At 48.9% G+C, this 10,520-nt stretch overlaps 1 protein-coding gene across 1 annotated transcript; it reads right to left on the reverse strand.

The window, feature by feature from the left end:
- Nucleotides 1-1,415: 1,415 nt before the first annotated feature.
- On the reverse strand, nucleotides 1,416-10,489 carry Mrpl21 (mitochondrial ribosomal protein L21). Its single transcript, XM_048457890.2, has 7 exons — nucleotides 10,331-10,489; nucleotides 8,511-8,568; nucleotides 6,931-7,016; nucleotides 5,299-5,462; nucleotides 3,978-4,030; nucleotides 3,001-3,104; nucleotides 1,416-1,633 (listed from the first exon to the last, which is right to left on the reverse strand). Exons 1-7 carry the CDS (start codon nucleotides 10,428-10,430, stop codon nucleotides 1,569-1,571), a joined length of 630 nt encoding a protein of 209 aa, XP_048313847.1. The 5' UTR covers nucleotides 10,431-10,489; the 3' UTR covers nucleotides 1,416-1,568.
- Between the last annotated feature and the right edge of the window lie 31 nt (nucleotides 10,490-10,520).

The following is a 10,520-nucleotide window of genomic DNA, read 5'->3' on the forward strand; positions in this document are numbered from 1 at the left end:
ATAAATAAATAGTAAAAGCAGCTGGGTTGGGGATGCTCAGTGGGTAAAGCACTTGCTGCACAATCTGGAGACTCAAGTTCAGACCCCCAGAACCATGTATACATACAGGTGATCCCAGTATACCTACAGGAAAAGAGGTAGAGACAGGAGTCTCCATGGGTTCTACAGCCAGCTGGCCTGGCTTATGTAATAGTGGAGAAACTGTCTTGAAAGAAGTGCAAGGTAGGTCAGAGCAATGAAAGTTGTTCTCCATGACACATGTGCAACCTGCTCCCCCACAAAGAGACTGAGAGGAGGGAGGGAGGGAGAGAGGGAGGGAGGGAGAGAGGGAGGGAGGGAGAGAGATTGATGAGATTGATTTGATACAAGGTACAGGCTCCCTGTCCCGCTTCAGGCTTCTCACAGAGCTGGCCAGTGGGGTGCCACCCCTGCTGCACACAGGAGATGCAGAGGAACCTGGCCAGAGGCTTCAGGAGAGTTGTCTCCCACCCCAATCCACACGAGCACCCTGGGAACGGTGGTGCTCACACGTAAACCCAGCACTGAGAGCTGAGACAGAGGATTGCTTCAAGTTCAGGGTCAGCCTGGGTTACATAGAGTGATACTGTGATTCAAAAACTGAAACTCTGAGGGTGATTCCTTAGGGCAGCTAGGAAAATCATCGAGATTTGAACACAGGCTGCGTCAGTGGAAGACTGGCAGTTCCTGTGAATGGCCTGCAGCTCCTCCCTGATTCCAGGCTTCTGGCTGTGGTCCTCAGAGCCCAAGGGACCTTCCTGGTGGTCCTTCCCAAGATGGGCCTGACTCACAGGGTCACAGCTCTGTAGCCAAATCTTCCCAGGATCAGAGCTCCCCTCTGTCCCATCCTTACTGTCACTGTCTCCAGAAAGCAATGTGCCCTCCTCCATCCTGGGGCTGCTGAACACTGACCACTCTGTACTGTGACCTCTATCTGGTGGAGCAATGGAGGCAAAAGGAGAGCAGATGACTCTCGGTGTGGTTCACCTAGCCACTTGCAGCTTTCCATCCTGGAGCAGCTTCTTTTCTTCCAGGACAGGGGCATGTAGTTGAGGCTGGCCCAGGACTTACTATACAGCTAAGGATGGCCTTGGGATCCTTGAATTTGGGATCCTCCTGCCTCAGCCTCTGAGAGCTGGGGATGGAACCCAGAGCTTCCTACACACTAGGGAAGTGGCCTGCCACCTGGGCCACATACCCAGTCCCAGCTGCTAACCCATTCCTGGTCTTGCCCTCTTTCCCAGGTATCAGTACCCCTTCTGCTAAGAATACCATTCTTGTCTGTTCAGGTAGCCAGCTTGGCCAGGGCTGGAGTGAGGGCTGGCCAGTCATTCTCTAGGCTTGCTGCTATGGTTCAAACACGGCAGATGTCTACCAATAATCAGGCATGAACTGGCTCAGTCTCCTACAAAATACTTTATTTGTTTTTATTATCAGACAGGGTCTTGTTGTGTAGCCCAACCTGGTCTGGAGCTTGTGATCTCCCTGCCACAGCATCCTGAGTGCAGACCTGAGGTTATTTTCATGCTTCTTAGATATCCACTCTGTGGTCACAGCAAACGAGGTGCAATCTCTATGGTGTTAATCCGGAGGATGGTCTGTGGGTTCACGATGACTGAAAGAGAGAACCTTGTCACAGGCTGGGCCTCATCTCCTTCACAGCTGGTCCCAGCTCACTCCAACAGTGCATGCTGTCTGGCTCCTGGCCATGTCCCTTCCCCCACTCTTTATTTGATGTGTACTGACCACCTCACTCACCCCATGGGCTCTAACTACAGTTGCAGATGCTGGAACCCCAGCAGCCTAAGGTCTAGCTAGGGTCTGTTCCTCTAGCTGCATTGGCCTTAAAGCTTTGAGGGGGGATGGACTAACTCACTTTGAGGGTCAGGGATGGGTAAATCTCCCTCTTAACACAGACTATGGTGCCCCTTACTGGGGTGGGCATATGAGACAACATCCACTGCCTAGGACAGCTTTGCACCTGCCACTCTTACTATTTTGGGGGTGATATAGGGAGGAAGCTGATTAAAAAAATTTATTATTGTATTTATTGTGTATGTGCACGCAGGTTGCCACTGTGTGTGTATGTGTGTGTAAGTGTGTGTGTGTGTGTATAGCTCAACATGGGTAAAATCTCTCCTTCCTATGTGGGTTCTGGGGTTGGCAAGTGTCTGCTTGCAAGCCATCTTGCTGGTCCTGAGCTTAATTTGAGACAGGACCTTGATGTGTTGCCCAGGCTGGCTGGGAACTCTGCCTCAGCCTCCTTAGTGCTGGGAACCCAGGTTGAGCACTGTGTCTGGTCATAACCACTGCTGTAACACCCTACAGACAGACTCTGCAGCCACGCTGTGATTCTGGGCCCTGCCCTCGGGGCACCTCTGCCTTGCAGGAATTGGTGTTCTGTGTCCCTCTATCTGTCATGCTTTGAGAACAATATCAAATGTCTACATGAAATCAAAGCAGGTAACAGGATGGGTCACACCTATTAGAGCCTAATAACCAGGCGCTCCCTCAGGGAAGAGGGGCAATGACATCTGCACTGAGGGTACCCTGTGTTTCCCCTCAGGAACTCCCCTTACTCCAGAAAAGAGAGAATGACTGGAGGGCAAGAGGCACTGGTGCTCCCTCCCCGGTGTTCCCTCCTGCCCTCCACGGTTCAGTTGGCTTCAGCACCACACAGCCAAGTCCACTGTGCCATGGAGTATCAACTATACTCCATGTGGTGCATGTGGGAGCTGCTTCCGGTTTTCCAAAACCACCCAAACTACCACTGCTGTCCCCCAGTATCTCAAGGTGGGAGCCATACTGGGTTCACATCTGCTATGTTGCATTGGGGTAATGTGAGTAGTACTGGGGTCCTCACCCTACAAACACTGGCATGACATCATCCTGGCTTTGCCCAGTTATCTGGCAGGGAACACAGGCTACAACCACTTGTGCTGGGAGCACAGGGCCCCAACACACTCACTATCTTGCACTTACTTTTTTTCTTCCTGAAGTTTTTCCTTTTCCTAAATTTCATGTTGATTCTGGGCCACGATTCTGTCTTTTCAATGACAGTGGCTTCAACGCGCACGAGATCCTTTCTAGAAAAGAGGAAGAAAAGGACAACTGGGCGGTGGTCAGACAGTGCCCCTCCTGGACAGCTTCAGCCTTACTCGCTCCTTGGTGGACCCCAGAGAACTCCTGGTTCTGCAAAGGGTCTCACGTAGCCCAGACTGACCTTGAACTCCCTTTACATCCAGGGAGTGACTCTGACTTTCTGATCCTCCTGCCTCTGCTTCCTGTGCAGGACAACAGACATGTGCGCTACATCTGGTTTGTTCACTGTAAACATCTTGAAAATAGTAAGAAAGCATAATGAAGAGTACTTAAAAAGTCTTTTATCAGGTATGGCCTCCCACTACCTGGGAGGCAGAGGCAGGAGGATGGCCACAAATTCAAGGTCAGTTTAGTATATATCATGAGTTCTAGTCTAACCAGGGCTACACAGTTAAAAAGACAACAAAGAAAACTTTATTTTGTTTTTTTAAATTTTGTTTGTGGTGCTGAGACATAAACCCAGGGTCTCAAACTTAACAGGTAGGCACTCTCTCCTTGAGCCGAACCACAAGCCCTTCAGATAATCTGAAAGACTACACTGGCTGCCGGCTTTGGTGGCGTATGCCTTTAATCCACATGCCAAGAGGCAGAGGCAGGTGCATCTCTGTGAAAGTGAGCTCCAGAACAGCCAGGGTGGACACGGAGAAAGACGTTATCTTGACAAACCAAAACAAAATAAATGAAAGAGAAGCTGCACTGTGATGGATTGCTGGCTGACCATCACCCGGCTGGACGCCCCAGGACAGCAAGCACCCTCCAGAACGGAACCGGAGGGTACTGTATTAGCTCTCACAGTGACGTGCAGTCTGTGAATCAGCCCAGGCCCTGCCCAAGCCCAGTGTTTAGCAGCTCATTACCCGAGGAGTGGCTTGCCGAGGAGTGTGAAGTTGTCTGCCCCGACCAGCAGAACCTGAAAGGATAAAATGTAGCATATTTAATAGCTGGCTCCACACCAAGGTCACAGAAACCACCCGGAGCAGGGAGTAGGTGATGCCCACAGGCTGAAACTGGACAGGGAACTGAAAACACAGAGAGGCCCAGAGCCCATAGTGCAGGGAGATAAATGACCTCTGCAAGCTGATCTCTTACCCCCACCACCCACTGAAGAGGTGGATGCTGGAGGATCAGGAGTAGTCTTATCTTCACAGCATGTTTGAGGCTAGCCTAAGATACAGGAGACCTTGTCTCAAATAAAAACTAAATGATCAAACTAAGCTGTTGGGGAATATTATTTTAATATGTGTTATTTTTGTTTCTGCTGCATTTGTCCCAACTCTGTGGATCTGTGGTTCTTTGCCTGTCTAAAACATCTGATAGTCTAATAAGGAGCTGAAGAGCCAATAGTGAGGCAGGAGCAAGGATAGGCAGCGCTAGCAGGCAGAGAGGATAAACAGGATGAGAGCGTATTAATAGAAATGAGGAAGAGGAGGAGCAACAGGAGAACAAGGGGAGGAGGACGGCAGGGGCCAACACCTAGTCAGCCACACAGTAAGACTGGAACACCTGATGGTCTAATAAAGAGCTGAATGGCCCAATAACAAGGCAAGAGCAAGGTTAGCAGGGTGGCAGGCAGAGAGTATAAATAGAAGGAGAAATCTGGAAGAGAGGGCGGAGCAATGAGAGGACAAGGAGAGGAGGACGGGAGGATGCTAGGGGCCAGACAGCCAGAGTAAGAGTGAAAGTGAGATATATAGAAGTAAGGAAGGAAAAAGCCCAGAGGCAAAAGGCAGTCAGGTTAATTTAAGTTAAAAAGATAAAGTTGGCAATAAACAAGCCAAGCTAAGGCCGGTCATCTATAAATAATAAGCCTCTGTGTGTATTTATTTGGGAACTGGGTGGCAGGCCCCCAAAAGAGTAAAGAATAAAAAAACCAACCACACTAAGCTGCTCTGGCTGCCATCACTGCTGCCCCCAGCAGCATCCTGCTAGAACTTCCTGGCCTCCCTGCAACAGCAGATGCTGCAAAGCTTGTTCTGAGCTTCAGTGGTGGTTTTACATTGGTGACTGAAATTCCATAGAGGCTCGCTTGGCCTACTCGCCCTTCACCAGCCCTGGCTTCTCCTCTGCTCTGCCCTGCACTGATCCTATTCCCCATCCACCGTGACCGGGACTCCTGTTTCTCAGCGATACACACTTGGTGCCTGAGTCCCAGAATCCACCAAACAACTTGCACCTCACCTTCTCCAGCCGGATCCTCTCTCCACACTGGATGTCCAACTCGTTTTCAATTAGAATCAGGTCCTCGGAGGTCACCTTCCACTGGTGGCTGGCAAAGTGCACAACAGCAAAGAGCCGGCCATACTGGCCCGTGGCGATCAGCTCATTCACCTTCCTCACAACCTCTGCAGGACAGCAGGTGGCAGTCATCCCCTGGACAGGCCGCTGGCCATCCACTTGTGAGGGGTGCTCCCTGCAGTCCATCAGCCCTGGCTACCCACCCAGTAGGCAGGTTCAGGGTTAGGCTGGTGCTCTCAGGAGTGTGGGCAGGAGTGCAGTTCTGGGGCAGAACCCTCACTTTGTTTTAATTTTTTTTTTTAAAAAAAAAAAATCAATTACAACCGGTGGGCAAGTTGAACATGAATGGCACATGCCTATAATACCAGTATTTGGGAGGCTGAAGCAGGAGGATTGTAGTGGTTTGAGTCTAGCCTGGGCTATACCCCAGGGTGACGGTGTATGCAGTCTGAGAAGTGAAAGGACAGTCCTTCAGCAGCTAAGGAGCCAGAATTCTGTGTCTTTGAGCTGACAGCTCTCCCCACTTCTTCTTCTCTGCTCCCATTATCACCCTCTGGCTCAAGTCACAGTCCCCTAGCCCTCAACTTTACCATGAATGGCACCAACCCTAGGCCAAGGGCTGGACACATAGGATGGACATGACAATTCCTGTCCTGGAGACAGACTGAGGCCAGAAGCAGCTCCTCACATCACTGGTGAAGGCTCAATGAGGAAGAGCCTTCAGTGTCCTTGGGCTCAACAGTCACAGAACTGGCCAAGCACAGATCAAAAATACTCAGAAAATAACAACAACAAAAACATCAAAACCAAATGGGTGCACACATCAAACACACACAGCCCTCTCCTGGTGGTGGTGCCCTGAACAGTGCAGTAGAGTGAGCACACAGGTCAGCGACAGATGCGCTCCAGATAGGACAGGCAGGGCCTGCACAGGCTGCACACAAACACTTTGCTGTTCTACATCAGGGTGACATTCATGGGTTCTGATAGCTGTGGAAAGTTCTCTCACCAAGTCCACAAGAGCCCTAGGCAGGGCTGTATTTATCTTGAACAGTATCTCAAACAATATTTTAAATGCCAGAAGATTGCCTGCAACAATGGGAACTTCTAACTCTGGGAGACGCAGATGTGACTATAGCTGACACAGCTGGGCTGCCTTTCCTGACACATAGCCCAGGATGGACACAAACTTGTGATTCTGAGCGCTGGGATGCCAGGCGTGCACCAACACATGACATAGCTGGAGACGGAGGTGCACTCACTCCGCACTCCCATCACCTGACTACCTCATGCAGATGCCAGAGGACTGTTTATCAAATGAGCGTGCACCTTAAATGTTGGGCTCACTGTGCTGTGGTTCAGAGCACTCAGAAAACCGCTATCTTGCTCCATGGCAAAGATTACCTTAGGGGCTCATGAGAGTGGACATTAGGTGCTACCCATTCATTTCCCTTTTTGTTTTGGTTTTTGAAATAGGGTATAGGCTGGCTTCAAACACTCAGTGATCCTCATGCCTGGGTCTCCCAAGTGCAAGGACTATAAAGGACATTCTGCCTGGTCCCTGGAAAGTCTTACCTGCGTGGTGTCTGGTCTCTTCAGCACGGTCTGGCAGAACCACTTCTTCCCAGGGTGGTGAACTCAGGGAGGTCGTAGGAACGTTTCTGCAAAAGCCATTTCATAAACTCCCATCACACACACGTGAAAGGCAGCTCAAGTGCTCGAGAAACAGCTGTGTGGTGTCAGAAGGGTGTGCGCACAAGCTGCTATGGAGGGACGGTATGAGACCCATAACACTAACGCTGGCTCTAGATCACTAACGCAGGAGTTCTAACCGTTCTGTCCCCAGGGCAATGTGCAGACTTCAGACCTAAGCCTTGTCTGTCTATGCTACTCACAAGCACACAGGATGGTTTGGTGCACATCTGCACAAAGAATGGACAATTTCCCACCACACCAGTTCTCAGAGCCTCTAGGAATACGAACTCCATGGTCTGTGGCCAGGCAGTGACCTTGGGGGACCAGGAATAGCTGCAGGAGCTGTTCTCTAAGAGTCTCTGTTTGGGTGCCATTAGATTCAGTGACTATGCAGGACAGAGCCAGATGGAGACTCTGGAAAGAGGGATCTGGGAAAATGGAGTCTGGCAGGAGGGCTAGACCTGTCATAGGAGAACTGGAAGACAAGGCCGCTCAGTGAAATGCCACTTGGGGGTTCTTCATGTTTTCGGACTCTTTTGTAATTTGTCCTTTTAACAATCAAAGAAGCTTCTGCTACTGAGAATACCCACATAGCAGGCTTCCTTACAGTTTTTGGCCAAATCTGTGTCAGATGCTGTACTGGGAGTATGCATATAAGTAACTTATGCATGCATGCATGATTTCTGTTTGGAATCAAACTCTAAATGGGTGTGTGTGTGTATTTGTGCTGGAGGTGGAACCCAAGGCCTCAACTATGTTGGACAAACATACTATCACTGAGCTATAGTCCCCACAAACCCATTAAAAGGTAGAGAAAATTTTTTTTGTTGTTTTCTTTAATTTTTTTAAAAAAGATTTATTTATTTATTATGTATACAGTGTTCTGTCTGTATGTATGCTTGCTGGCCAGAAGAGGGCACCAGATCTCATTACAGATGGCTGTGAGCCACCATGTGGTTGCTGGGAATTGAACTCAGGACCTCTGGAAGAGCCGTCAGTGCTCTTAACCTCTGAGCCATCTCTCCAGCCCTGTTTTTTTTTTAATTTTAAAGACAGGGTCTCTCTATTATGTAGCTCTGGCTGTTCTGGAACTTGCAATGTAGATTAGGTTAGCCTCAGACTCACAGAGATCCATCTGCTTCTGCCTCCAAAGTGCTGGGATTAAAGGTGTGTACTACCAAACTGCCATCACACCAGCCTCAAATTTAGAGAAGCATTGTGGTTTGTTTTCTTGTTTTAATTTTCACGGGGTTTTTCTATGTAGCCTTGGCTGTTCTGGAACTTGCTCTGTAGACCAGGCTGGCTTAGAACCCACAGATCTTTCTGCCTTTGCCTCCTGAGTGCTGGGATTAAAGGCATGTGCCACTACTGCTCGGCTTGAGAAGTTTTAACCTGAAAATAACATTTCTACAGATGAAAAGAAAAAAAAAATCACCAAACCCACATATTGGTATTATTACCCTTGTTGATACAAAGTGCTCTGTGAATTGAACCTTCGAGAAGCAGACCGGAGGGAGGCTGTAAGAACAAGAGAAACATGGTGGATAGTTATTGTGATGAAATAAACAGATCTGTTGCTGGGGTCTGGTGTGACCTACTATATCACAACCTGTCTCTGAGAACATCCAGGTGAGGACTGGTGATGGCTTGGTGGATACAGTGCCATAGTGGATATAGTGAGGATATACAGTGGATATAGTGAGGAAACCTGAGTTGGGATCCCCAGGCACAGCACCACCCGCTTGTTATCCCAGCACTCGGAAGTAGAGACAAAGGGATCTTGGGGGCTTGTTGACTAGCCAATCTAGTCAAAAGTGCCAGCTCCAGGATTAGTGAGAACTCTTTAGAAATAAGGTGGGGAGGGGATGGAGGGATGGGTCAGTGGTTAAGAGCACTGCTCTTGGAGAGGACAAAGTTTACTTCCTAGAACCTACATGACAGCTCACAATCGCCTGTAACTCCAGTTCCAGGGGATTGTGATAAATCAGCCTGACTCCATCTCAGGTGTGAAAGTCATCTATGGTAAAGACAAACTAGGTTCACTCATGTTTATGATTAAATCTGTTCTCAAGGATTAGGCTTTGCTGTAGCACGAATTCTAATTGATCTTAATAATAAAATCCCAGAGTCAAATACAGGGAGAAGTAGAGTGGCCAGCCACTAGAGTTCTTACCTCTACCAATGCTCAGACCAAAGGGGTGAGCCTGTCTCTACAAATCCTCTCTACAAAACCTCAGACTGAATCTCTCAGACTGAACCCTCAGACTGCATCCGTCTCCACGAATCCTCAGAAAGCATCTGAGCTTCTGTCTTCTTCCACCTTATACTCCTCTCTCCACTCAGCCATATCACTCCTGTGCTGGGATTAAAGGCATGGGATCCCAAGTGCTGGGTTCACCTTTATGTGAGCTCTATTTCTCTTTTAGACAGATTTAATCTATAAGAACCCTTATCTCACCCATGCCTGAACGCTGACCTCTTGAACCCTGCCTTGGGGAAAGCAGCCGTGTGCATGAATAAAAAAGTTTGCTTTAATTAATTTGTCCATGACGATCTGGGTTAATAGTTTTTCTCCTCAAATCTATGGGATTAATATCTGATCTCTTTTAGACTCCAAAAGCACCTTTACTAAAATGCATCTAGAAGACACCCCCCACAAAAATAAACATCAAAATAATCTTAAAAAAAAAAAAAACAGTGGTCATCCCACATCGTCATCCGGTCTCCACAAGGCAGGTGCACCCACTTGCACACATACACGCACACAACACATACTCAAAGCTAAAAGCATGGTCAACAAAACTAAAGACACACCATTTAGGTACTAGTTATGTTTCAAGATGGTTCATCCCATGGTCTAGACCCTAACATCAAAACCACTCACTCCTTCCTTCAACGTCATTTTTTCAGATCCGAGGGTGGCTAGCAGCCCGAGGGCAAATGTCCACGTTCAGGCATCGAAACCCTCTATATACAGCGGCTTCTGAATAGCTTCTCTCTTAAGTCCCCTCTATATGACCCTGGGTGGTACTTCTCTGAGCCTGTTTGTATCTTTGTAATATAAGACCTACACACAAGCTTAAGAGCGTTTGTCATTATTAAACAACGAACTGAAGCAATCGCGTTCTCATCCCAGGTTCTCGTACTCCAAATCCGGTGCAATATTCACCACGCACGCAACCAACACACACCTGGCACCAAGGCGGACTCAGACACACGTGCGGCAGATGGCGGGCGCACCGCTTCTGTTTTCTCCCTCCCCAGGACTCCCTGGTCTCACCAGCTCCGGGTCCCGAGGGTGCCAGGATGCTGCGGCTACATACAGACACCAGCCGCCTGAAAGCTCCTGGTAACGCCGCGGCCGCTATGGACGCCGCCATTTTTCCATAGTCCCAATCGGAAGCGGAAGTTGCATGAACTCGTGCGTCGACTCACTACCCCGGTGGGGAACACCTGAAAGAGGAGAACAC

This window comes from Myodes glareolus, chromosome 7 (genome assembly GCF_982192425.1).
Source record: "Myodes glareolus chromosome 7, mMyoGla1.1, whole genome shotgun sequence".
Lineage (NCBI taxonomy): Eukaryota > Metazoa > Chordata > Mammalia > Rodentia > Cricetidae > Myodes > Myodes glareolus.